The 27,138-nt window shown below is 43.1% G+C and overlaps 4 protein-coding genes across 6 annotated transcripts; 1 reads left to right on the top strand and 3 right to left on the bottom strand.

Moving 5' to 3' along the window:
- Window positions 1-17: 17 nt before the first annotated feature.
- Window positions 18-4,781, bottom strand: rabep2 (rabaptin, RAB GTPase binding effector protein 2). Its single transcript, XM_031861969.1, has 12 exons — window positions 4,605-4,781; window positions 3,413-3,559; window positions 2,940-3,016; window positions 2,476-2,853; window positions 2,297-2,392; window positions 2,098-2,196; window positions 1,450-1,560; window positions 1,001-1,079; window positions 846-857; window positions 561-715; window positions 228-344; window positions 18-129 (listed from the first exon to the last, which is right to left on the bottom strand). Exons 1-12 carry the CDS (start codon window positions 4,627-4,629, stop codon window positions 25-27), a joined length of 1,401 nt encoding a protein of 466 aa, XP_031717829.1. The 5' UTR covers window positions 4,630-4,781; the 3' UTR covers window positions 18-24.
- A 2,023-nt stretch (window positions 4,782-6,804) lies between these two features.
- LOC116391410 (uncharacterized) lies at window positions 6,805-11,571 on the bottom strand. Its single transcript, XM_031861970.1, has 12 exons — window positions 11,319-11,571; window positions 10,562-10,673; window positions 10,336-10,429; window positions 10,048-10,102; window positions 9,757-9,897; window positions 9,403-9,563; window positions 9,029-9,127; window positions 8,725-8,870; window positions 8,449-8,620; window positions 8,230-8,342; window positions 7,419-7,503; window positions 6,805-7,285 (listed from the first exon to the last, which is right to left on the bottom strand). Exons 1-12 carry the CDS (start codon window positions 11,434-11,436, stop codon window positions 7,226-7,228), a joined length of 1,356 nt encoding a protein of 451 aa, XP_031717830.1. The 5' UTR covers window positions 11,437-11,571; the 3' UTR covers window positions 6,805-7,225.
- A 403-nt stretch (window positions 11,572-11,974) lies between these two features.
- Window positions 11,975-17,919, bottom strand: nudt9 (nudix (nucleoside diphosphate linked moiety X)-type motif 9). 3 transcript variants are annotated; one of them, XM_031861972.1, is made up of 8 exons: window positions 17,587-17,919; window positions 16,082-16,447; window positions 15,846-15,935; window positions 15,187-15,273; window positions 14,802-14,913; window positions 14,560-14,706; window positions 14,380-14,464; window positions 11,975-14,183 (listed from the first exon to the last, which is right to left on the bottom strand). In XM_031861972.1, exons 1-8 carry the CDS (start codon window positions 17,682-17,684, stop codon window positions 14,038-14,040), a joined length of 1,131 nt encoding a protein of 376 aa, XP_031717832.1. In that variant the 5' UTR covers window positions 17,685-17,919; the 3' UTR covers window positions 11,975-14,037. The 3 variants fall into 3 exon arrangements, with proteins under 3 accessions (XP_031717832.1, XP_031717833.1, XP_031717834.1); XM_031861973.1 differs by having other exon boundaries at window positions 16,082-16,369; XM_031861974.1 differs by having other exon boundaries at window positions 16,082-16,333.
- Window positions 17,920-18,586: 667 nt separating this feature from the next.
- On the top strand, window positions 18,587-26,609 carry mapk3 (mitogen-activated protein kinase 3). Its single transcript, XM_031861971.1, has 9 exons — window positions 18,587-19,026; window positions 20,375-20,557; window positions 21,604-21,793; window positions 23,268-23,384; window positions 23,484-23,598; window positions 23,917-24,045; window positions 24,135-24,244; window positions 25,112-25,240; window positions 26,090-26,609. Exons 1-8 carry the CDS (start codon window positions 18,803-18,805, stop codon window positions 25,229-25,231), a joined length of 1,188 nt encoding a protein of 395 aa, XP_031717831.1. The 5' UTR covers window positions 18,587-18,802; the 3' UTR covers window positions 25,232-25,240; window positions 26,090-26,609.
- The last annotated feature ends 529 nt before the right edge of the window (window positions 26,610-27,138 follow it).

Raw genomic sequence — 27,138 nt, 5'->3', positions numbered from 1 at the left:
ATGTATATAATTATATATATAAACTCAGGAAGCGTCTGCAGGCGGGGAACCAGCTTCACTGACTCCCTCCTCCAGGATTTCTCTGACTTGTTCAAGACTCTCAGCCTGCCGAATTACCTCCAGCTTCACCTGAAGGGACAGACGGCGATCAGAATAATATTTACATTTTCTTTTTACCATCGATCCTCCACTCAAGCAAACGTCTACAACTGTATATTGCGTCTCACCTGCAGCGACTGGGAGAGCTGGACAAAGTCCCTCTGGACGGTCTGGACGGTGTCGGCCTGCGAGCGCATACTGATCACTTGGCTGCGCAGCTCCAGACACTGTTGATGCAGAGACGCCTGACAGCCACGGACAAACAATGACGGATTAGCACTATTTTTAATATTTGCAATGTAAGCGTAACAATTCACGAGTCGGGTTTGTCACACTTGATGCTCATTATGTTAATATTTCAGTATTTCTGAGAATGAGAGCACTACAGACTTCACTGAGGCACACAGGCAGCAGTGATCATTACGAGCATCAGCAGGAGCACTAAAGCAGGTTGGATTTACTTTATCATCAGTGAGGGTCTTGTTGGTGCAATGCACGTGAGACAGCGCCACCCGCAGGGCGTCCAGTTCAGTGCGGCAGGCCAGCAGTTCAGCCTGCAGCTGGTCCTTCTGACTCTGGATCCTCTCCGTCTCCGTCTTCAGACTGGACAGCTGCACTGCACGCACGAGGAAGGACGGAAGAAATACAGCTTATGAAAAGTGGCTTCTTATTTACTTAGTTTAGCTAAACCAATCACAAGAGCTACTGATTGGTTTACCAGACTAATATTAAAGTTGTGGACTCACCTTCTAAAACTTCTGATGACAGTAGTTGCGAGTGGGTGCAGGCAGGAAGAAAGAGAGGAAGATTAAAACATGGTTCAGTGTCAAGACAGTCAGTGATGCAAACCTGCCCTGAATATATATAATATATAATAATAACAATAATATAATCCACAGACCGTTCTCCTCTGTCCGGGTGTCCAGCTGCTCCCTCAGGTTGACAATCTCGATGCGGAGCCGCTCCTCAGAGTGCGCCCCCTGCAGGTCAGAGTCAACCGTCAGCACATAAACAGTCACTGCTGTTAAAGCTGTTCGGGATCAAACACAATCCGCCAGGACATTAACAACTTCATTCCAAAATGAACCTCCAATTAATTAAGCCGTTTCAATATTTTACAGTCATCACAACAACTATCTGAAATGAAGAAAGCAGCAACTAGCTAAAGGGAAGTTACATAAAATAAGCTTCCCACAGGTTTCTGTTCCCTTTACAACACGGTGTGAAAAGATTACTAAACTGGATGTAATTAATGTCAAACACATTAGTTTATTAATTGTGCCAACATCCATGTTTGCATGAGTTTTTAGCAGATAAAGTGTAAATGAAAACCTAGAACAGTGATTCTACCTGCAGCGTTGCTGGGAACGATGAAGAGTCTGGTCCCTCCTCCTCCACCTCCTCTCCTTTCAGTCTGGACAGCTCACTGCACACCTTCCTCTGGGAAAACGACAACTCTGCCTGGACACACAAATGCAGATTTGAACACCTCCGTCTACCGAATGAGGTCATCTTACGTTCTGTAATATGCAGCTAGGAATCTAGTGACTTCTGTCGGCTTCATCCCTGTGTGATGGATGAGTGAGTCATGATGCACTCGGGATGCGTTTATGACAAAAACCAAATTTAAGAGCCGCAACTTCATTTCTGTTCTTGGCGTCTTTTTCATTTTAATCAAGATGGTTGAAATACAAAACAGCCACATTAAAATGTAACATTTATGTCTGTACAGTAAATATGCAGCTGGAGCCATCAGCCAATTAGCTTAGCTTAGCATAAAAACTGTAAAAGGAGGGAAACAGCTGGCCTGGCGCTGTACCTCTAAAGGTCACTAATTAAACACCGTTAGTGTAATGTGTACAAACGTGAAATGTCAAATCATTATATTGTGATTTTACAATTGAGTTATGTGACAGACTTTCTTTGCAGGGGGCTGGCAAACGTGCCCCCCCCCCCCCAGAGTCACAAACTCTGTCGGATCGACATCATGTGACTCACCAGCCGACTCTGCACGGCATTCTGTGATTGGCTGAAAGATTTCTGCAAATCCTGGAGGAGGGCCTCTGAAGTGTGGACCTGACACTGGAGCATTGATACCTGAACACACAAACAAATGAACATGTGTAAGTCTGCACACGTCACATCCACTGTGTGATTGTGCCGGCTGTCGACACACTCTCAGAGCAGAGCTGCTCACCTGCTTGTGTGTGTGGTTGGTCTGTGTGTCCAGCTCCCTCTCCAGCTCCTCCTTCTCAGCCTGCAACCGACTCGCCTCCCCTCGCAGCTCTGACACCTGCCCAAAACAGCACACCTTCGTTACGCCGCTACGTCATTTGTTGTGTAAAACCTGACTCTTGATACGACAGAACACTGTACCTGAGCATTGAGTGCATCCCAGTCGCCGTGCGTGATGAGCCGGTGACCAGCCGGCGGCAGGTAGATGGCTTCCGGCACCAATGTTCCTGTGGAGACCAGAGAGTCGGTGTCCTCCTGAGCGTGGAGTTTTCTGGGCAGAGAGGGCGTGTCCAAAGAGAAGGAGGATAACGAGGCCGAGTCGCAGTGCCGCAGTGAAAAATACGCCTCTGACGAAAGAGGAGCCCCTTCTCCCTCCGCCACCGCCTCCAGCTCCGCTGATTGGTTGTGCCTCCTGTCCGTCGGCAGCGCGGCCTCGGCCTCCGTCAGGCTGTTGGTGATCGATGCGGTGGATTCATTGCTGGGGACTTCTGCCTCCGTCCTGCCTCTCCGTTCACTGATCTATCAGGTAAAGGAAAACCTGGGGTTACGTCCAGGACATTTGGGAACACTTTAAGAGAAGAAAAGACACAACGTCAAACACTGACCACGGTCTGTCCACTGGCTCTCCTCCACTCCGCAGACTGAAGGACGGATATCCGGGCCTCATACTGCGCTGCCGTCTCTGTGAAGACAAAAAGCAGCACGAAATAATGATTTAATCCTCCAGTCAGACGAACGGTTTATCTCAACGGTTGAGATTCTTAAAAAAAACGTTGCATAAACTCACGATACTTTAAAGTCTTGCTAATAAAACAATCTCAAAAGCAGCTATACTTTTACTTTCTTAATTAAATTTTCCTTGTTTTAAAAAGGAGTATAACTTGCCCTACATGTAACTGTTTCCCTGTCCCCTCCTGACATTTGACCTTAGTGAATACCTCAACTACATAGTTTAGAAATTACACAAACAGTAAACAAAAAAACGTTTCAACGTGAAATCAAATAAATGGGCACAAACGCACCGTGCTTATCGCGCAAACACACAAACATGAAGGCGCTGAGACAAACCCACACTGACCTCTCAGGGCCTCCTGCAGGGACTGGATCTCTTGATCACATTGTTTTTGCAGCTCTGCCAGTTCCTCCTGTTTGCTCAGCTCACAGATCGTCGCCACGCCCTGCCAGTGTTCGGCCTGAGCTCGGAGCTCGGCCTGCAGGCCCTCCTCTGAAAAATGATGAAGAATGTGTTTCAGCTTCATTACGTCTGCATCATTTAGTTTTGTAAAGCTGCACCCAAAGCCTTTAAATACAGGTCAGCCAGTCACGTAAGAGTGTGTTTGTGTGTTGTAACAAACATTTAATGAACAAGGATTAGGCCGTGAATGACCCCACCTGACAATATTCTTAGTTTTTTGAGTGTATGTGTGGAAACATAACAAATCGGTCACATTGCTGAGCACACAGAGATCAATGAGAATGAGCCCCATTTATAAATGAGTCTAATGAGTGAATATAATAAAGAAGTCCAACTGACTCCACTGTAGTTAATGGAAAAATAGCAATAATAATGACAAGTATGTCATCTTTACTTCTGACCTTATTAAAACCCAATATGTAGAAAAATATTATATTATAAAAATATATAACCCCTCTGTGTGCCACAATCCAGGCTTATACATGTAATACATAAAGCATTGCACCAAATAAGAAAATATTATCACGTTTGTTTTGTTTATTTGGTCATTGACAGAAACAGAAAGAGCAGCCTGTAATCCTATTGGTCATATCAACATCTGGGATCAGCTGTTTAACAACAGAGAGGTGAACTCCAACAGCAGAAGTACAACAAGACTTGTTTGGATTTGGGAGAGGAAGAGCTTTATATAAAGTCATATAATAAACAGTTATAGAGCTGGAAATGTATTTAATCCTGTTTTACAGCATGAATGTGTCTTTTTCTGTGGCATGTCATCAGGTTTATGAGTTATTCTCTTTACATTTGGAAGCATAAGAGGTCCAGAGACCACAGCTTAGACACCAGTTAAGTTAAGCTAATGTGTTAGCTTGCGGCTAGCCGCGCCCGTTCATTCCTATGGTCAACGATGCTAACAGACCGTTTTGTCGGCTAACTGACCAGAGCTGCTTCACAATCAACAGGTTAACCGTGAATGCTCATTCAAATTAAAGCCGTTAAACAGTCAGTGACACCTCACAGCACGTCACGGTGGAAGTAAAGCGCATTAAAGTTGAACGTTGATGTTTTTTATTACCTGTGTCTTCAGTCTTTGAGCTCATCTTCAGCAGCTCAACTGTCGAGAAGAAGAAGAAGAAGAAGAAGAAGAAGAAGAAGAAGAAGAAACACGTATATCAAAAGTCCGTGAAACGTGTCGGAGTCATTTTGAACGGGCAGCAGTGTTTTAGTGTGGAAACGATCCGCTCAGTGTCAATTTCAGGAAACAACTCCCCCCGTCTAAAGCCTGCGGAAATCACGTCAACCTCCTTCCTGTTCTCACGAGACTCTCCCTGTTTGACTTCTAATGTCTCTGTTTCTTAAATGTCAAGAAAGGTGTGAACGTGTTTTCTTTTTGTAGCTGCCACATCCTGATCATCAGGTATCTCTTCATGGCCACTGTGTCTGAACCACAGTATTGACTGTCCGTTAATACTGTTACATTATTTATTCATTCAAGTAAGTCTTCATCACATCCGACAGGTCCTTTGGCAGCAAGCTGCAGCTGTCAAAAGATATATATAATAATATATATGATACTTTTCCATTTGATGGAAGAAAAAGTTGGTGTATAATAAACATAATTAAATGTTTTTAATTATCTTTTACCATGTCATAATGAGGAAGATCAAGGGTTAAGTCACAGAGAACATTTTGGCAATTTGAGGTTGTTTTATATATATTTTGTTCTCAGATGAATTCCTGACTGGCATGTTATGACTGCTCCCAAAAACCGACAGTATTACTCTTTAGAAAATGAATAACATGAATTAATGAAAGAAATCCCCCAAATATTGAAAATCACATCTCATTTTTTAGATTCACCGGCATTTAAATTATTCCCTCTTTTTCTAAATTTGCCAGAGTCTAAAAGTGAAAAGGTGAGTGTACTGAATGCTTTAACAGAGTGCAGAATATCCTGCAGGTGATCGTGTAGTTCAGTCATGGATTCTCTATCTTGTAGGTTGTTGTGCATGGATCCACAATATTTAACGGACTGGAATGGAGGAGCTCTGAGCACAAGGAGGGACCTGCTGATCCGACCTCGCTGTCATCATGAATGATGTCGCTTTGTGACGGCTAAACTGTCCAATTCCTCCATTAAACACAACAAATATGTTTGTAGAAAAGTCTGTCCTTTTCACAAAGCTAGTTGCAAAGTGCAAAGTGCATAATGCTCTCTGGCTGTTATCAGCTTTGACAGACAGGTCACTCTTCACACTTCATGCTGACATGATGCACAGTCCTCTGTTGTCCTCTACAGAGAAGAGATTATGTAATCATGTCGTATACGTTCAACGACTTAAACTCAAATGCGAGTTAAGTTTAGAGGGACTTGATAATGTTTCATGTTTGGGTCAATCCCTCTTCTGCGTCAAAGAGCAGGACTCTTATTTAAGTGATTAATAAACGTAATCTGTTGAAGAATGACATGTGAAATAAGTTATAAAGATGTTAAAAACCAGCTTTAAGATTAACCTGGAAACTATTTTATTGGCAGCAGTCTTTTTGCACCCGTTTCCTTTGCTTGACAAGGGAATGACTATCCAAGGTGTGTAGTTTCCTGTGTTTGCTTTTCAACCAAAAAAAAAATATGCACAACCCAAATGACACCAAACTGGAAGCCACACACATTCAGCTTCAGTTATAAATCTGTGATAACAGCAGAATCCTAACATCCACACGCTGAGAACAAAACTGTGGGTCTATTCATAGAAGTGATCCAACTCAAGCCCCGATACTCTTACATGCCTCTCTTCGATTTTCATCTAGAATTCTGAGATCTACAGCGGGAGGGCAAGCATCCCGTCTCTGCTTCATCCAGCTGCAGTCAAACAGGGTGTGGAAAGAAACCGATGCAACCTCCACCGAACGTAAATCAAGATGTGAAGTATAATACAAAACGTGGGCCTGCTTTCATCAGAGCACCAGAAGAAGAGCAGACACTTAATGTCCATACTGTTTTTAAAGATCTACAGAACAATCTGAAGACAGACGGTATATTTAACTTTTATATTTAAGTCTTCAGTAATTAAAACATGGTCACAATGTAGAAGAGGAAAATAGAAAACGTCACTGGAAAAATGTTTGCTGGACATTTACTTCATTTACATGAGTTGTGTGTACAATAGAATATTCTACATATTAGACAGACGTTCATGATCAATACCCAAAAATTATAACTTCATGATGCCAGGCAGTCAGAGTTCTGTATAAAATGCTGGTGAAAGTCTTCAAAAATGTATTCAAAGTGACTCATAAAGGAACGTTATAAATAGTTTGCAAATGTTTTAAACATGTTAGAGTGGTATGAGCCTGAATTATTTTGACTGGAGCAGAGGCACGAAATACATGTATAGAAATGCTCACAACAAGTAATCAGTAACAAGAGCTCATTTCCAAACTATTATGCAGTTAGTGTGTTCACAGAGGCAACATCTAAAAAGGTAAACGGGGCTTTACATTATCCAGAGCACCAGATCTGTGATGGGTTTCTACGAGCGTACCATGTGCTTATTATTTACATCCGCACAACGAGACGCAGCATCGAGGGGTCGGAGGTACACGACGGCCGGAGTGAAACCTCGGCAAAGCTTCTATTTCATTTGATCCAGCGTCGGTGTCGGGATGCTGAATCGTCGTCTCCGTCTCCGTCCGTCTTTACAAGTCCATGTCGTGATCGCTGACACTCTGCCGAAGGTATTCTTCATACAGCTTTTTCTAGAGGGACACAACAGACGGTTCAACATTATACCGTCTATTATATAGAGACAGACAGACAGAGAGAGACAGACAGACAGAGACAGACAGACAGAGAGAGAGAGAGACAGAGAGAGACAGACAGAGAGAATACCTTCTTGCTCTTGACCACCTCCTGAATGTACTCCAGCTTCTCCTGCAGTTGTCTTTTCTGTTTGCCTGAAAGAGTCGGTCGAGTCCTGCAGAGGATTGAAGGGAATTTGATGAGATTTGTTATTAACATACAAGCTGACGTTTGTTTTGATCCTTTGTCAAGAGCAAAGCTGCAAATCCAAGGGAACCCAAAAATCACATGAGTCTGCTTCACATAGATCATGTTCTTGATTCCACAAAGGAAATAAAAAGTGTCAAAAACAGTCAAATATTAAGGGTAAGGAAAACATAACAGAACCTCAGAGTACACATGTAGTTTATGTACAAAACACAGCTGCATCCAGCTATTGACAATCATTAATTAAATCACATTATTATATTTGTGATTAATTAAAAACTCATTTGCTATATAAAGAATATTTGGCACATATTGCTTGACAAATTACTTTAATATTTAAATAATTAATTAACTCCGCCATGGAGGTTTGGTTTGGTTGTCGGCAGGATTACGTGAAAAACTACCGGCCCGATTTTCATTAAAACGTGGTGGAAGGGTGTCGCATGGACCGAGGATGAACCCATTACATTTAGGAGCTGATCCATAAGGAAACATGCAAAGCATTTGGCCTTGGCCTGGACTCTCAGAGTGCCCTTCTAGTTAAGAGTAGTTGTGTTCATTATAGAAAGCAAAACAAATAAACTGAAATAGAATTCTAAATCTGAAAATAAAACAACTACCACAACGAATGAAAACAGTGACTTTATAGTAAGTAGCAGTAAAGCAGCAGATGGCGGTGCTGTTATCGTCCTACCTGAAGGCGAAGCGGGCGATGATGAGCAGGAGGAAGGAGAGCAGGACCATTCCTCCACAGCCGTAAAGACGCTGCTCCACAGACAGCGAGTCAAACACTTTGACCACCGGAGACTGTGGATCACAGGAGCGGCTCAAAATCAGACTCGACTGCTTTAGATGCAGACGTAGCAGCAACTGCAGCAGCGGTGGTGGTGGTGCACTCGCTTCAAACACTCACCAGGTAGAGGGAGAGCGTCTCTGTGCCCTCGCGGCCCAGAGCCACCTCCAGCAGCTCCTGGGACAGAATGCCCAGCACCAGCAACGCCATCAGAGCCAGAGGGATGGTGAAGCCCAGCAGAGTGAGGAGGCAGCTCTTACAGCGCGCCCGCCGGTTCATAGCACTGGTGTGCCTGTGGGAGCAGAGGGGCTTAAGCTTATTGTCCGACCGATGCCACCGTGTGGATCACCATCACAGTCGGGGTGATTAGGAGGCAAAGTGTTTGTGTGAAGTTACCTGTCGTTACCGAGCGTGTCAGTGATGGCCTCGCTGATGAGCTCACAGTCCTTCTCCAGGGAGTTCAGTGTGTTCTGGACCGTTTGGTTGATGGTTTTCTCGATGGTGCGACAGACCTCCTCGATCTGGTTTACACAGCGACTTGGCTGAGAACGGGAACAAAGACAATGTGCACCTGTCAGTGAAGTTCTATCACGATCTTTAAACTCTGCGGAATTATATGCCAAGAACAAATTTAGGTTTTGTTTTTTTTTGCTTTGTTTTTTAAAAATCACCTGGAGCTCAATGAAAGTGCAACTCTCACCTTATTTGGGTTAGGAATGTAGATAGTGGGCATGTCAAAACCACATTTGTTGAGTCCCGGTCGCTTGCAGAGCTCCTGGACAATCTGCATCATTACTCTCTGAGACAGACAGTCGCATAAAGACAAAGAAATAAGTCTTCTGTGCTCAGACATACTTTAAAACCTACACTGGAAAAGACTCTTGAGCAGCTTTAAACTTCCCACACACCTTAACATGAAGAGGACATGTTTTTATTTTAGGTTATCATTCCTCCTATCATTTTTTAAATTCTTAAACATGTGGAAACTGTTCATATGAGGAGTGGATAATGTTTGGAAAGGACAACGTGTCCCAGAACAGAAGCGTGTGTAAATCATGCTGTTGCTGTGCGGACCTGTCTGTCCGACTCCCCCCCGGCCTCGTCTGCCTTGCTCAGGTAGAATCGCAGCCGATCTCCATGTTTCTCGTTCATACGCTCCACGATGTTGAGGGAGCGCTTGCACAGAGCCTGACCCATGGGGTCGAAGAAGACCAGAACCAGGTCACAGAGATCGCCTGAGTGTGACAGATGGTTACAAATAATCAAAAGTTAGTTCGCAGAGGAAATGGTGAGAGGAGCAGTTAACCTGGAAAAAGCTCACTAATGCAACACAAACACTGTGGCAGAAATAACAATGGCCTGGTGCTTTTTAATGCCAGTATTTAACTACAGTACCACAACAGGCACGGTCAGCGTGTGGCCACTCACCCAGCCACATGATAACCTCGTCCACGTCAAACGGATACTTCATGTCACCGTCCACCAACCCCGGAGAATCCACAAATGTCACCAGGCTGAACCGTTTCTGACGTGACGTGCAGATCTCTGTGCTCAAGTACTCCGAAACCCCTGAAAACCAATTCCAAGAACATCACAGATCAGATCGACAGTGATCACTTTACAATAGAAGAAAACGTACCGCTGAAGCCACACGGCTGGAGCAGTGTAAAATAACTTGAATGCTTGTGGGGAGGGTTGTGATTTGAGCTGAAGTCTAACCTTTGAACTCTTGCAGAGGCTTGAAGTGTGGATATAGATGAAGGGTTGCGTTTCCCTAAAGAAAAGCAGAACCAGATTAGTCGTCGATAGTTTGTGAACCAGGATCTCCCGAAGAACTGAAAACACGTGAGAGGAACTAATTCAAGTTAATGTAAAAAGTAATTATCATGAGGAGTTATATAAATGTCCATAAAACAGTCAAAGTTGGGACAAATACACAATTTGTTGCTTCTTCCTGGACCGAATCCTTTCTTACAATAATTGTTGTTTTTGTACAGTTTTACTCACTGTGAGAGATTCTCTCTTGCGCCCACTTGTAATGAAGTTGAAGCCTTGGGTCTCAATAGCCACTCCAGTGCGCTGGATATGCTCTTCCACATACCTGACCAAAAAAAGAGGAAAATGTCAGAAACAATTTAGTGAAGCACAGATGGAGGAGAAGTTTTGTCTTGGGCGGACAGACTTGCGATCTATAAAGTACGTCGGGACATACTTTCTAAAAAAACATGTTTACCAGTTGATGAAGGAGCTTTTCCCAGCAGAGTGGTTGCCCATCAGCATCACAGTGATCTTTTTCCTGGGCGGCAGCAACTTCACATTAACAGATTCGGCTACCGAGATCAGCCCTGGAATAAACATGATCAAAAATAAAGGATGTAAATTATCCATCAAGTAAAATTGGAGTCATCATGGTGCTGTGGCTGCACCTGAAGGGCTCAGGTCAGACAGACAAGAGCCAGACCAGGAGCTGGAGAATGGCCCCAAACTTTTTAGTGGGAGTGTTTCGTTTTTAAACATGTCGTAAAAGCATAGAAGTAATAAAGTAAAAAAGTAAAAAAAAAAAAAAAGAAAAGAAAAAAAAGATTGTACTTCATTCATTTTCTGAAGACCCAGAATCCTTAGCGACGCCCCTGTGTCTCTTGTGAAGGGACACTACAAACTCTCTATATAGGTTACATCATGAGCTAGCATACGTTGCAAACAACGCCGTGACTGCGTGGCTGACTCATAGATAAAGAATTGCCAGCTGAGCGTGGCTAATATAACTAGCATTAACGCTAGCTAGCTAGCGCAACGTCAGCCAACACACACGCCTTGTTTAATGGCCAGCTAACGGTTAACGGTAGCCCCCGTGTCAGTTAGCTAGCTGACCGGGCTAACCACAGGGCAGCAAACAGCTCGCTAGCTCAACTTAACTAAAGCAAAGGTGAATGTTTGGAGTGACTTCCAGTGACGGGGTTGAGTCCAGGACATCATGTCAGCCAACTCACCACTGTCCGGATCCGTGTACAGTTGATGACAATCCCGCAAGATGCGCTCATCGCAGGACACACCGCCGGTTATCGACTCTGCGTTCGCGGCGCTCCGGTTCTTGGTTTTCCCAGACATGATGGTGTCAAACTTGTAGAGAGGCTCGTTGAAATGAAAGACTCTCTGAACTAAGCTACGAACAAAGCCGGTTAGCCCTGTTTGAATCGCCCCGGTCTGCTGAAACGAGACGTTGGGACGTTCCTTGGCCACGTCGTCAGCTAAAGCGGCTTTTTGTCGCACGGGATTGTGGGTATTGTAGTTCTTACATTGAATTAACGTGGCATCATACATAATTGATTTCACTAGTCGAGCCCTACACTGAAACCCTACAAGAGCCAGACAAGTGGGAGGAGAACAATGATAAGTACATGTTTAAATGTTTGATATAAATGGACAGATTGTGAAAAAACAAAAGGCTGTTCCTTCTTTGTCGAAAGAACAAAATGTCCTACTAAAGGTGAAAAGGTCTGAGGCAGGTAAGAAGGGAATTACAATAATAAGTGAAAGGAAATAAAGGTTTCACTGACAATCTCCATCACGAAGTGGGGTATGGGATGAAAGGATGATACGTGTATTTTCAATTTGGTAAAAGACACAATGAAATGTATTTTTCCATAGCTTTTATTTTATCCTTTTCACAATGAGAACAGAGACACGTCAGACATCGATGTATTAGCTCTAAGTGCACTTCATAATGCATAAGGTCTCCTAATGCAACGATGTAGGCTGAGACATAATGACAGCTGATTACACGTACTATGAGACAACAAATACAGCACACCATGTATAAGAACCACCTTCAAAACACATATTTTATGAGGGAAAATGCAAAAATCAACTCCAGAATTCAACTGAGTCAGGATTAATAAGAATTAATAAGAAAAGAAACACAAGATCAGACACGTCGGTGTCAGACCTTTTCAGTGCAAGTTCAGTAAGTAGCGACTTCTGTGTGTATTTTTGACATTACAACATAAACAGACAATCCATTCAGCAAAGCCCCATGTGTAGCACTGGTCATTAGAATGAAGCTAATCAAAATTCCAATTATTTTACCACTCATCCTACCATTTATTTATTTTTACTTGTCTTGTACCAACCACCAGCCCCAATCACAATAACCATAAAGAAATAAAATCAGAACTTTTGAAGGCAAAGGTTAGAGGATTATGTTACTGGTAAATTACATGTACAGCTGGGAACATCTGGATGGGAAGTACTCTCCCTTCCTGCAACATCAAACGCTGTCAGTGCTCTGACTGTAAATGCATCAGTGGCGATGGTAAGTGGCCCGGGTGTACTGGGAGTCCATCAGAGCTGAGTGTTTTTCTAAAGTGTGAACATTTTTTAAGATTATGCTTTTAGTAAAGGGGTTGAACAGCAGAACCTCCCCACACACAGCTACTGGTAACATACCTAAATGCAATTGAATATCATGAGGTTACATTTTGTGGCCTGAGCAGTGATGAGTGCAAATAAAAAGACGTACAGGATCTGTGGCACCTCCTACAACTGTTGCGGACACATTTTGAAGCAGTTTATATTTTAAGAGGTTCTCTTACGGCCACATTCATCTCCCTTTCCCTTTAGTGTCGAGTTAAAATGCTCACTAGTTTTATAGCGGACAGAATTTTCACATCACACCAACCAAGAGACAAACATATTTTATTGCGAAGCCTTAGTTGTCTGTTGTGGACTGCCTCTTGATGAGAGAAGTGTCCACGTGTTGGTGTTTTTTTATCATGAATCCAAACAGATACAAGCCATTTAATGCGCAACTCTCCCTCCCTGCCTCATCGCAAAGTACGGCCAGCAGTGAGATGACTCCTTCTGATGTGAACATTTTGGAGAAGGCAGGCTGCCGAGTGTGAAACGGCCTTTGCTTCCACCGTCTGTTACCACTTGAGACCATGTTTGTCCTCTAGCTCCGGTGCACTGCTGGGCTGTGTGGGCAGCTCCAGCACATCTTCTTACTCTATTCACATCTCGAGATCAAAGTCAGTCTGCACTTCTTCATCCTGATCGCCCTCCTAATCATATCACCCTTAAATTAATGTAGTATGCGTTGTGTTCCGCAGCTCATTGTGTTTGTTCTTACAATATCACGATGGGTTAATGTGATCCTTGTTAACATTGAATAAATTAGCATAATTACTGCCAATAGAAATAATGTGCCGTGCCGCTCAGCAGCATCTTGCGTTTTACAGTCTGGTGTTAAGTTTCTTCCAAGCGGTGAGTTTAATTTCTTCTTTAATGAACATCTCTTATTTTTCCTTCTTTTCTGTGACAAAAATCAAGCAGCAGCTCTAACTGAGCCATGTCCTCTGAGCAATCTGCAGCCAAGCGTTCAACCTGCTCGTTTCGTATATATAGTGGGCATACATAGGAACCCAATGAGATACATATTAAGCTTTTGCTAACTATGATTATTGTTTAAATTAGTGAGGTAAGATCCGCATAAGTTTAGGTGTCATGCATCCTAAAAGCATTAGCACTCTCAGCACACAGAGAGCCAAAAGGCCCTCCATGTTCCCTCCATGTTCCCTCCATGTTCCCTCCATGTTCCCTCCATGTTCCCTCCATGTTCCCTCCATGTTCCCTCCATGCTTCCTCCATGCTTCCTCCATGCTTCCTCCATGTTTACTTCATGCTCGTCATGTCACAGTCCGTCCTCCTTGGTTACCAGTGAGCTTTCTTCTCTTTGGCAACCAGCTCCAGGAAATGGGAATGGTTTGCGTACAGCGGGAAGGACGAGTCAACATCTACCCACTGGACTTGTCCTGCGTCATCGCCGGCTTGCAGCGGCAGCTCGCTCACACTGTTGCCTACGGTAACAACAAAGATATGTCATCGCCCGACAAAAAACATGTTTAATGTCGCCACAGAAAAATGATCTCAAGAACACGTTTTTTTTTTAAATGGTTTGCAAATTGCTGGAGCTGTTGTCGCATGAGTTAAATACTGGATTTCGAAAGATTTGTTTTGACAATTAAAAAAATATGTAAATAAAACGATTGATACCCGATTCGTCGTGGAAGTTGACAGCGACCGTCTCCATCCAAGCATTGTCAGTGTTTCTAGGATCATCCACACAGCCTTTATAGACCTGAAGAAGAAACAAACATATTCTAGTTTTCCTCATAAAGGAACTTGTGGAGTAAAATGTGACAGAAAACTATTGAGTGGGTGTCAATGGCGGACCTGAAACCCTGGAGATTTGAAGAGTTTGGAGATGCGCTCACTGATTTTTGCCCTCTCTGATGACGGGACTGCCAACGAATTCAACGCTTCTTCCGAGAACTCCCGCTGCAGCGTGAGAGAGACCTGCTCCCCTGGATCTACCATCCCCTACAGAACAATCACACCGACACAAATAAACCACTCAAACCCTTAAATGTCTTGGCTTCCTTTTTGTTTGAAAGAGAAATGCAGAAACCACCAACCCCAGGAATGGCCCACTCCCCACAGTCTTTCCTCTTGATGGACACAAACTGCAGGATAGGCCGCTTGGAGACGGAGTGAGATATCTTTGCTTGTTTGGCATCTACTTTCCATCTGCCAGACAGTGACAAAACACACATCTGTCCATCAGGCATTCATGAAAAGAAAACTGCAAAGTTCATAGTTCTTTGTCAATTGAGCATCTTTCTAACGTGACAGGAAACGTTTCTGTTACGCTGATATCACATTTAGAAGAACCTTAAATTGCATTGGTGGTAATGAGCAGTCCCACACCGTGAATTCTTCTTTATGTAGCCAACTTGAGAAATGAACTTTGATTTGCAAGTATCTGGATAATACAGAGAGGTAAAGTAAAGAAAAGGTTACCTGGTGACAATGGGATCTGCTGCGTGATTGGGTCCCCATCGTCCCAGCAGACCTCTACCAGTCACCCCTGTGCGTCCATGAGGATTCCTACACGAGTGAAAAGCACATTTGTAAATGCAGTAACAAAGAAGAAACAATTATTACAAACACAAAACTCTTTACTGAAGACTTCAGCTCTCATAGCCCTGCTCTGGCTACTCATCCTGACATGCTTGTTAAACATGTTAAAGTGGAAACAGGCAATTTTTCAACTTCTCTGAAATTATAGGAAACCAATCTCAACAACGATGGTGTCATTATTCTACAGCTATCACATTGTGCAATCAATATTTACTACATAATGATAAGTTAAAGCAAAATACTTGTCTATTGCCACTTTAAGCAAAGTCTTTGACGTTAGCATTTAATGAAATGACTCCCTGTAATGTGAGAGGGCTGCGAAAACACTCGACGGCCGCTCTGTGCAGCTAAAGCTGTATGTGAACGTAACATTAGGAAAATGTTTGCTCACACATAAGCCACCAGATTAACTGATATACAAAGTCTTGTTACTGTGACTTTCTTTTGGGCTTGAAAATCACTGAATGTAGATGTGAGTTACCTGTTTTATGCTAAGCTAATCAAACTGACTGAGTGTCTCTTGGCATGCGATGACTTACAGCGGTTTTCCTTTTTCTATTTTGTAGATGCCTTCAAAGCTCGTCCTGTCCACGCCACCGTCCACAGCGTTAAACTTTGGAGAGAAAGAGCTGCGAAACAAGGAAAGTCATCGGCATGAATAAACTCCAGCTGGTCTTTGAGAACTACGAGCATGTACAACAGTCAGAATGTCTGACAGTAGAGATCATCGACAATTCATTCAGCATACACTACATTCCTAAGATGTATCGCTCACCCAATATCAGGATCCGCCCATACTGGTTTCTTTTCTACCGACGGGTCGGTGTGGCTGACAGGTTTATACTGCGGCCAGTTCTGACTCCAGCCCACCTTGTCATCCGGCACGAGGAAGCGCTTGATTTTGGACCCTGGATACTGGGGGCACCTGGACTTGAGATGAGACGCTGCTGAGGATGGCATTGTCCAGACACTGGTTGTGTAGAGGTTACAGCAACTGGTACTGATGGGTCTGATGGATTGACTGGTCCTGAAAGGGTAAGAAGATGAGCAGCAGATGGCCGGCCTGCCAGGCAGGAAATATGAGATATAGAAATCCAGTAAGTCAGCCCAGATCTGCCTCCCCTGCAGCAGCGCTGCCCCCCTAAAAAAAAAAAAAAAATATATATATATATATATATATACACACACACACAATATATATAATCTCGCTCTCAGGGTCTTTCACAAATCCAATATTCAAAATGCTTCATGTTCTTATTTCCTGAGTTGCAACTTGTCCTGATTATTTTGTCTTCTTTTTTTTTTGGTTGGCTGATGCCTAAAATGTTCTTCAGCCCCCCCCAAATAATTTGGCATTATTGGATTAAAAAACAAAAAAAAAATAAAATTTTTTTTTTTTTTTTTGGTGGTCATTAAATTAAACTATTGTTTCTCACATGGACACGTTATTTATAACTCTAACATGCTACATATGTGCGTGCGTTCTGGTTTGTATGTTTTCTCCCCCTTCAAATTACAATCCAACAGCCTACCATCATACTTAACGATATAAAGTAGACACCGTCAGGTCCATTCTCCATCCATTGTGTGCGGCCCCTTTAAGAATTAGGATTTGGGAGTGACAAGGATATGAAAGCTAGTTTATCCGTCTTTCCTTTACAAGCAGGAAAATTATTTCTCTCTTTATTTGAGAAACGTTCATATTTGTGTTGTCATATTTCACTATGACCCTGAAATTCTGTCTCTTGTGTTATCATATACTGAATGAAAGCAAAACTACACAGCAAAATCACACTCTTTCTGATTGAACCAATCTATGAACTGTCTGAAACAATGGATATCAGCGGCCCCAAATGGGCCCCAAAAAAAATGCCTCACACTATGCGCGCAAACATACCACTCTCCTTGGGGCTAAGCCCCCCCTTTCTTTGAATTCTAGAAACGCCCCTGTGTGTGGTTTGGTTAAGCTTTTATTTGTTAAATTAGCTTGACATGTCATTTCATATCGATATGATATGAAATGAAGCTTGACTACAATGTTGCACGTAAGCAACGTTCATAATATTGTAAATCGATGTAAAAAGAGTTAGCTAATGGTGTCTACTGTAATATTGACTTATCATATATATCATGTATGGCACTGTTTAATGACTTTGACAGAAATAGCCACTAAAGCACATGACTGTCTACTTTCGATTATCTTAGAGCCGAAACTGTCCTATAATGTCAAAATAGTGCACGCTTCTAGTTAAACCTGTTAATGAACGTTACTGTCCATACCTAACTTCGCGAGTGCAGCCGGCAAACGGGAGTCCGAAGAGAGTGAGAGCCAGACGAATCCTGCCGATCCAGTCTCGTTGTCGGACCAAATGGACCATTCCTTGGGACACAATAAATCAATAGTCCTAAATTAACTACCACAACAGGCATGCGGCGCAGAGTAACCAGGAAGTGCACCGCCCGACGCTGTGACGTCTGCAAAAGGGGGTGTGGTTACGGTAGTCACACTCGTTTCCATGGTGATAAGATTATTATAGTATTTATGTCTCTAACAGAGAAATAAATAAACGGAAAAAATACATGCATGTTCTATATTATATATATCTACAACTTGTTATCGACTTCAAAAAACACCTTTTTGTGCTTGTGCTTTATATTTCATTTAAAAACTAGTACATTCATCTGTAAATGAGTTTAAATTATTAACAATCAGCTGTTTATTAGGTTGAAAGAGGACAGTTCAAAGCTGTGACTCACTGTCAAGAAAAGTGCGAGGATAAACAATACGGAAAAATGACAAGTTTATATTATTATTTGACAATGTAAATCATTTGTAAAATTTGCTCTACAAGAGTATTGAATTGTAATAACAGGTTTCCTATATATTAACATGAATACATCTCAAATATAAGGCTGCAAAATGCATATACAGTTTCATAATTTACTGTCAAATATAATAATTGTATCCTGTTTTGTATAATGTGCATCGTGACATACAGTGAAGTCATCTAACATAGCGGTAGTGGTTGGATAACCACAGAAAAATCGATAAAAATGACTATTTGGTCATAAAGTCTATTTCTCTTGTCACAACAGGCAGCATGCAACAAATTTCGACACGCCCACTCGTAGCTGCTGCTGCATGTTTATTTTACAGATTGCGCTTGTTTCGTTCTAACTACGGAGCCGTACGGGCGGGGGCTTTAGCCAACTGACGCGAATCCGCCCAGACAAGTCACCCTCACGAGCATATCTAGCGCAGCTGTATTAACCGTAGTTTGGCACGCGCATTTACGCTCGGTGCTTGAGACCAAAATCCGGGCTCGCGCACGAAACACATTTACACTCCGGTAGTAGAGAGGGCCCAGGATCGAGTCACTTTGCTTCCGTCAATCAAACAATCCGTTCGGTTTAAAGCCCCGCACGAACGTTAAACCGATCTAAGGGGCGGCGGTTCCTCGGTGAAACACATTGACAGAGCGGGAGAGGAAGAAGAATGGCGGATTCATGCAGCACTGCAACGGTCGCGGCCGCAGGCTCCAACAGCGCTACTCCTGCTGCTGCCGCTGCCGGGGCGGCTGTCACGGTGGCGCAGGATGGAGCGCCCGCAGCCGCGGGACCCAAGGCCCCGGCCGAGTCCGTGAAGGGCCAGATGTTTGACGTGGGCCCCCGCTACACCAACCTGTCGTACATCGGGGAGGGAGCGTATGGAATGGTCTGGTGAGTTGTCGTCTCTGTTGGGCCACCGTAGTGTCTAACGTTAAATCAAAAAGTGCTAGCTAACGTAAGCTTGTTTGTTAGCAGATACTGTTAGCCAGCTAGCCCCCCAACTGTTATAGTCAACAAGCGTTTGTCCCGTAGATGTGAGCGTCGATGTAAGTGTTTTGAAACTGCTGCCCAACATTCAGACCTTGTTGAGCCCGAGAGCAGCTCATGTTGTGGTTAGCATGTTAGCTCACTAGCTACAGGCGTGGCTATGAGCTTTACAGGAAACAAGATTGGGAGTGATTGCGTAGGACGGAGGTCGCTATATCCAACGAGAGATATTTTTTGCATTCAACCCGCAAATTTGAGTTAGTTATCGCGACAGCCGTTTATCACGCCCAGCGCTAGTCTCTAACCCACATTTATCTCCGTTTGAATTGTAATTGCTCAACATTAAGCCTGCAGCAAAGCTGGTGCAGAGGATATGCGAAGTGGGATTTGTCAGTTGTTGCGAGGCCTTTCCTCGTGTTATCGCTGTCCGTGATCCACAGCCGTGTGTGGTCATAGTTAAGCAACCCTTGTTGCACTTGACATCAATGCCAAGTCATCGCAATGGAGGCTGAACCGTGAACAGGATCCGATGTGAAGGTGGATGTTCTAGCACGAGAACTGGGGCCCACACATCCATCTCAACAAGACACTCTGCGTACACCATCACTGTCAATGTGTCAGCACATTGTCAACACCCACTGATTGGTACAGTGAAAGAAAAAAAATAGTTTAATCTTAGGATCTACACTTCGTCCTTATGTGCAGTTTTACATATGTTTTGTTCCAGATGTGACATTAACAGATGTTTACATTCAGTGCTGTTTGTTCATGTCACAGCATTTTACCACAAAGGTGTACATGTGTGCGAACCAGTCTAGTTTCTGCAGTGTGTTGTGCAATAGGAAAACACGCCTTTTACCAGTGTGATGTAACTGGTGTTCCTGTTGAGGCTAAGAGACTAGCTTGGATTTGTTTTTCCTCACAGAGGGGACAGTGAATTCAAGGGTCCCAGAAACGCACTATTCACAGCTGCTCTCAGCCTCCATGTACTCTACACCTACACTGACACCTACACACCTACAGAACCGCTCCACATATCGCAGCAAAACAACGTGTCGCATGTGCATCTTGGCATTGGAGAAAGTCTGCTGCGCCCTTTCAGCCCTAAGTATTAACCCCGTTTCTGATGGCGTGTGTGCGTGCGTGTGTGCGTGTGTGCGTGTGTGTGTGTGTGTGTGTGTGTGTGTGGGGCTTGAACGAAGTGTAACATGAGACCTGTTCTGTGCTTCTTTTCCGCATCCACCCTACCCAGCTCTGCTATGGACAACGTTTCAAGCCAGCGCGTAGCCATCAAGAAAATCAGCCCCTTTGAGCACCAGACGTATTGCCAGCGCACACTGAGGGAAATCAAGATCCTGCTGCGTTTCCACCATGAGAATATCATCGGCATCAACGACATTCTCAGGGCACGGCAACTTGACAACATGAGGGATGTGTATCCTTTACAGCGAGAGTCCTCCTGCATTTGTGTCACTTATTCTCCAAACATAGATTAAATTAAACTCTTACATAGGATTAAATCGATTTTAAAAAAAACCCAAAAAAAACAAAACTTGTTCCACACTTGAATTTAAGCAGTTAAAAGCATTATTTTCTTTTCTTTTTTTCATGCTGCACTTACTATAAGTGTAGCACTCAAAAGGTATTAATCTAAACATCTGGTCATAATGCATTCAAAAAACAGTTGCGGAACGGTGTACAGTGACTTTTGAAGAGTAACTTTATTGCAACAGCTTTGTTTTTGTTTTCATTTTAAGTGTGTGGGAGAATTGAGGATTCTGCGGTGGCAAACAAATAAACAAGGAGTTATTAATCCGGCTTCAGCCTTGGTGCAGAGCTTCCAGATCGGTTTGATCAAGAGTCCAGTGTGACCGTTAATAAGGAGGTAATTATGTTTCTCATGGCTGGACAAGCTACATTTTCGCCGAAATATGAAATATAAATGATTATAAAATAGTTTTTAGGTGCCGGGTGTTACTGATAATTATTTTAAATTGCAGTTCGTACATTGAGATTAGTTTATTAGCATTGTCAACGTTAATGCAACTATTTCAAGTGAACATAATGATAACATATTCTACAATTAAAAGAATAAGAAGTACTGTGATGTCTAGGCATACGTGTTGAAATGAACTCTACTGCTCCAAACATCTCAGCTTTACCCAGACGGGCTGTTTATCTAACGTCTTCTAAACGGATCATTTGAGTATGTTACCTAGTTTTGATTCAACATGTCTCCACTTTGTTGCTGACTTGTGATGATGTAACCAGGTCCAGGGACGGCACCAACACCACTTTTCATATTTTATTCAGTATGTAGCTCAGCTGGTAGCCGCATTGCACACCAGGGTCGCGTATATCAACAAGACTAGCCATGTAAGCGGCTCTGTGAGCCTGTCTTAGCGGTCCTTATGTGTCTCCTGGTGTCGGTGGAGGCCGTCCCCCTTTTTGTTGTCCTCCTTGACCCGTGCGTCCGTCCAGCTACATCGTTCAGACCCTGATGGAGACGGACCTGTACAAGCTGCTGAAGACCCAGAGGCTGAGCAACGACCACGTCTGCTATTTCCTCTACCAGATCCTGCGAGGCCTCAAGTACATCCACTCAGCCAACGTGTTGCACCGTGACCTCAAGCCCTCCAACCTGCTCATCAACACCACCTGCGACCTCAAGGTCTGCACACACACACACACACACACACACACACACACAACCCATCATTTCTGGTAACAAAAGGCTACTCTATCCATTTTGTCCCGTCGCAAAAAAAGGACAAATTTTGGTGGTTGATTTGTTATTTTGGGTTATGGTGGATGTTACACATGAACCCAAATGAAAACTACTTATGTAAGCTTTGCACAGCATACGTAGCTGTATAATAGTGGAAATCCTGCACTTGTATGTTGTAAATGTAGTGTAGATGTGAAACATTCCCTGTGATTCAAAGTCTGTGTACGTGGTAACTGGTACACTTCAGATTTGGAAGTTAGTTAAAGAGGATATTTTTGTAATCTCGCACACATTGTGCATTTAAGCCGACTGCTTATTATTATTTAGCTAAAACAGTTTTACACAAGAACAGTTTCATGATTATTTAACTATTGGTACAAAGTGTAAGTTGCTGCGCTCCACAAGATTGAAAAAGAATCTGAGGAATGTTGGATTGACCGAAGCCCTTCCTTGCTTGTCATGACGCCTCACTGATCATTGAAAATCATTTTGTTGACATATTCGAGTCAAAGGTTGTTACAGAGGGGGATTTGGAAATGTCTTTTTGTTTAATGTTCTATACATCAGGCTATGAATAATATATGAACACTCTCCTCTGTAAACACCTTCAGAATACAGAGGTGTGTGAGTGAGTGTGTGAGTGAGTGAGTGGAAGATTTCTGGCCCAGTCTCCGAAAAACCTCATTTTGAGAAAACAACCTTTTTAAAAATATGTTTACACTACAGGTGAAGAGGGTAAATAACAATAACTAATATATCTCACCATGAAACTTCCCCAGTTGGTTACTTTAAGACATTTAGTTTTCGGAAATGTTATGCTTAAATATGCAAATAAGGCATTATGTAATGCTGACTTTTGGGGAATTTTGGAAAAATCTACAGACGCAAATAGACAAAGTAGTAAAATAAACACCTAAATGTGTATTTTGGAAGCAAAATGTTTTTGTTTGTGGCGTCGTGTGCGTTTCTTCTTTTATCAGCTTCTCGGGTCAGTTTGTTCCGTCGGAGATTAATTTAAGTCTTGCTTTTGTTTCTGGAGTGTCTGGTTTGTGTTTTTCAAAAAGCAGCTATAATAAAGGCATTGATATGAGCCATGAGGGTTCTCTTTGCCGAGTTGAACGGCTTCAGTGAACACTTGTGAGCTCTCAGCAGCCAAACCATCAATCCCTGGATTAGTTGATCATGTGGGAGGAGTGAAGAACAAAGGCAGCACATGCTGCAGCTGCTTTCTGACACATTCCACCCCATGAAAAACAGAAAAATAAACCCTTATTACAGCAGCTATATGTTCCATCTGTTACTTTGTACCACTGTGGCAACATTCACATTCCCATTGAACATAGGTATTGTGATACTTGATTCAGAATACTTGATCTACCCTAAGTGTCTGACCTCTGACCCTTCATGTCATCCTCAGATCTGTGACTTCGGCCTGGCACGGATAGCCGACCCCGAGCACGACCACACAGGGTTCTTGACCGAGTACGTGGCTACGCGTTGGTACCGGGCTCCAGAAATCATGCTCAACTCAAAGGTGTGCGTGTGAGGAACCGATGTGGATTCTGAGTTGGAATGACGAGCTTTTCAGTTTGTTGACTGTGTGTGTGTGTGTGTGTGTGTGTGTGTGTGTCAGGGCTACTCCAAGTCCATTGACATCTGGTCAGTGGGCTGCATCCTGGCTGAGATGTTGTCCAACAGGCCCATCTTCCCCGGGAAACACTACTTGGACCAGCTCAACCACATACTGGGTGAGTCTTCACTCATTTCTACAAAATGTTCTCACTATTTGAAGCACCTAGTACGACTATCGGTTGTTTTTATTTGCAGGACGATCATTCACGTTTGCGTCCACTCTGATTTTCTTCATTCGCCCAGTTGTGCTGTTTTGAATTGGTTGTAATTTAAAGCATGTACATATAACCAGAGTTCTTCTCTCAAGTAACTGAACTTTTTGAAAACTGAACTTGCACAGTTTCAAGTAACTAGAGTGAGACGTGGGCTGAAAATGGGGCGAGCACCGGCCATATTGTAAAAAAAATGTCCCCCTCTCTCTCCTCTGTGTGCAGGCGTGCTTGGCTCTCCATCTCAGGACGATCTGAACTGCATCATCAACATGAAGGCGAGGAACTACCTGCAGTCCCTGCCTCATAAACCCAGGATCCCCTGGGAGAAACTCTACAATGCCGACTCAAAAGGTAACGGCAGCACTGGGCCTTTTGTATGAGTTATGGTCTCCTGTGTAATTCCACTGTACTAACTGAAGCTCTTGATGAATGTGATGCAGCTCTGGACCTGCTGGGCCGCATGTTGACGTTTAACCCCGTGAAGCGCATCAGCGTTGAGGAGGCCCTGGCTCATCCTTACCTGGAGCAGTACTACGACCCCTCAGATGAGGTACGCAGTGACGGAGCCCGCTTTTCGTGCCGAGTTATCGACCGTTACACTATCGCCGCAGCAAAAGGAAATCAGTAAAAACAACTTGCATGTTGCTTTGAAGAAAGATAACAAGTAGTAACAAGTGAAAAGCTGCATATTCCATAAAAGCCAGTGAAGGAGAGAATCTAACTTTTGTTTTTCATTTTATTATACATTGTACTGTCCTCTACAGATGAAACGCATACTTACATCCACACTGTTCCTTTTTAATTGTGGGAAGCCAATTAATATTAGATTAATTGTGCAGCCCCGGCCGTCAGTCAGCCAAGTTTTGAGATTTGCACAAACGTCGGAGGCCTTTTGGGCCTTTTCCCTCCAACACGTTCGTCATTGTTTTCAATCATGAGCTGAGATTTCATTGTGAGCCTTTTCCTGCGCTGTGCCGGGAAGCCTCTTAGCTCTGTGTGGAATGCAATTAGTCTTAAGTTTGCTCCAGGGTTCAGCTGGAGGGAGGTCAAAGAACGAGGATCTCGGTTTACGTCAGCGTGGACTGAATCCTACCGCTGTAGAAATCCAAGCGGTGTATTTCTTCACCAGTTTGTCCAATGTTTGTATTCAGATCAGATTTCAAACCTCTTACTTCACTGTTCGGGCTGCATACAGTCTCTCCAGCTTTCCCCACGTTGCAGCATTAGTCTTCAAGCTTAACTTTTATATAAATTGAATCTGCCCCTTATATGTTGATTTAGTGTGTGCAGCATGTTGCAACAATGCTCTTCTCAATTTTACCATCCAGACTTTGTTTTAAGCTGGATTTGAATGAAATGTCTCTCCAGCTTTAGTGGAAGGTGTGTGTTAATGTGTTTTTAATGCGGTTGTGTGTAGCCGGTAGCAGAGGAGCCCTTCACTTTCTCCATGGAACTGGACGACCTTCCCAAAGAGAAGCTGAAGGAACTGATCTACGAGGAAACCGCTCGTTTCCAGGAAACCTACCAGGGCTCCTGAGACGCACAGGTACGTGAACGAGGCTGCTCACCATCCAATCAAACGTGAGCTTCTGCTGCAGACACACTTTAGAAGCTATTCCTGCCCAGGTGTTAAGCTAGTTCTCCTGGTTTAAAGTCTTAACCGGTTTAACTGAGCAGTTAGAGGCTACATTATGTCTTTCTTGCTCTTGCTTGAGCCTGTTCGAAGCGCTCTGAATAGACTTTGTTGTGATCTGAGACCACTAGATGTCAGTGGCGCATTAATGCATTCATTCAAACACACCCAAAACTCTTAAGAGACGATAGTAAATATACATATGTGGCTCCGAGAGTCAAGAGAAACATGGAGCTACCGAGACGAATCCTCAACGACAGACTTATGTCTGACTGCATGCAAAATATTCAACGTCTATGTTTAATATCCAAGGACTGGTCTGAAAGTGAGCAGCTACATACGATTATGAATGACTCTTATTGTCGTTCCAGTTAGTGTTAGTCAGCAGGATGTCAGAGGTACTTAAGTAATATTTGCTCTATCATTACTTTACTAAATTTGACCATACATCCTGTCGGCTGTGATGACACGTTCATGGCACAATGCAGCGGTGCAGGAAGACAAAAAACGAAATTTTTAAAGATCCACACGGGTGTTTATTTCATCACGGACTCACTTACCATCTTTCAAGTCATTATTTGGACGTTTGAGAGTTTAATCTAGTAGCTTAAAGTTATTGCGAGGAACTTTTCAACACCGTTTGTCTTTAAGTGCAGAGTTTTGTGAGTCTGATCCTTTAGGATGTTAGAATCAGGCTTAATATTTATTTATTCAAAGTGGGCCTAAGTGCATTTCTTTGTCTTTTTTTTTTTTTTTTTTTAGCCCTAAAGAGTGACAAAGCCACACAGAGGCTTTGGACAAGAAGACTCCAAACGACATGCTAAAACAAAAAGGAAAAAAAAACGCATCTTCAAGAAACCAACAAAAAGAGAAAAACAAGAAATGAACATTTAACTGCTTATCTTTCCATTTCTACTGCAAGAGAGCTAAGTTTAACTTTGATTTCTGTGGTGGGGTGGGGTGGTTGGGTCTGTCGTACTCATGCTGTTTCAGTTTTGTCCATGTTGGACTCTCCCTCCTCTCACCTCACATTTGTTTTCCTGTTAAACGTCCTGCCTCATCCCGTCCCATCTACAGTAACGCTCTGTTCCCCTCCTGTCCCGCACCCGTTGATCAGTCTGAGCTCTCTCTGTCATATAAACTTCTGTATTAACCGACGCCATAACGCTCTTGTCTTGCTCCATGTAAATTACAACCTGGAAAAAACCGAGGGCTAAAAGAACGGGGATGCTAATCGGGTGTATGTATATACAAATATATAAAAGCTTTGTTTTTCTTTCTCTTTACAGTGTGCTCGTCGCAGTTTTTGTTTGTACACCGTTGTTCGAGTGTTTTCAGATCAGTTCCGAGTCGTATCTTTGTTTTTGGGTTTATATTTGCAAGTCATTTTTTTTTTTTTTTTTTTTTTTTTTTTTGAACACTTGATTTTGAGACAAATATTCAATGTTTTTACTGGCATGTTGGCAGGTTTTTTTTTTTTTCTTCTAAAAACAAACTGTATGATCATATGAATGCATGCATTCCTGAAATCAACCAAAGGAACCCTGGCTGGGGAGCAACTTAAGGAATATCTTATCTGTCGTTTTGAATCGTACCGTAGACACATTTCTCAACCTTTAACTCGTACCGAGGACAGACGAACCCAACGCCCCCTTTGGTGGAAGTTGGTTATATTCAGGAGGCGCTACACGATTGGACCAAAATAGAAATTACGTATAGTTTCTATTCTTGCGCATTCATTTAGATAACGGCGATGCATGCGCCCCATTTTCCAGAACAGGTGCGGCCCTCTGACGGTCAGGAACTACCCG

This window comes from Anarrhichthys ocellatus, unplaced genomic scaffold (genome assembly GCF_004355925.1).
Source record: "Anarrhichthys ocellatus isolate YVR2014 unplaced genomic scaffold, GSC_Weel_1.0 scaffold26, whole genome shotgun sequence".
Lineage (NCBI taxonomy): Eukaryota > Metazoa > Chordata > Actinopteri > Perciformes > Anarhichadidae > Anarrhichthys > Anarrhichthys ocellatus.
Note: the sequence above shows the minus strand (reverse complement) of the source record. Positions and strands in the feature narration are given on the sequence as shown.

Coding starts and splice junctions, on each gene's coding strand:
- rabep2 (XM_031861969.1), bottom strand. CDS start 4,629: ATGAGCTCAAAGACTGAAGACACAG. Junction 3,560..4,604: donor CTCAAAGACTGAAGACACAG/GTAATAAAAAAC, acceptor ATCATTTTTCAG/AGGAGGGCCTGCAGGCCGAG. Junction 130..227: donor AGCTCTCCCAGTCGCTGCAG/GTGAGACGCAAT, acceptor CTGTCCCTTCAG/GTGAAGCTGGAGGTAATTCG.
- LOC116391410 (XM_031861970.1), bottom strand. CDS start 11,436: ATGTCTGGGAAAACCAAGAACCGGAGCGCCGCGAACGCAGAGTCGATA. Junction 10,430..10,561: donor AAAAGCTCCTTCATCAACTG/GTAAACATGTTT, acceptor TTTTTTGGTCAG/GTATGTGGAAGAGCATATCC. Junction 9,128..9,402: donor GGGGGGAGTCGGACAGACAG/GTCCGCACAGCA, acceptor TGTCTGTCTCAG/AGAGTAATGATGCAGATTGT.
- nudt9 (XM_031861972.1), bottom strand. CDS start 17,684: ATGGTCCATTTGGTCCGACAACGAGACTGGATCGGCAGGATTCGTCTG. Junction 15,936..16,081: donor TGGGCGGATCCTGATATTGG/GTGAGCGATACA, acceptor CTTGTTTCGCAG/CTCTTTCTCTCCAAAGTTTA. Junction 14,465..14,559: donor TCAAATCTCCAGGGTTTCAG/GTCCGCCATTGA, acceptor TTTCTTCTTCAG/GTCTATAAAGGCTGTGTGGA.
- mapk3 (XM_031861971.1), top strand. CDS start 18,803: ATGGCGGATTCATGCAGCACTGCAACGGTCGCGGCCGCAGGCTCCAAC. Junction 19,027..20,374: donor GGAGCGTATGGAATGGTCTG/GTGAGTTGTCGT, acceptor CACCCTACCCAG/CTCTGCTATGGACAACGTTT. Junction 23,385..23,483: donor AAATCATGCTCAACTCAAAG/GTGTGCGTGTGA, acceptor TGTGTGTGTCAG/GGCTACTCCAAGTCCATTGA.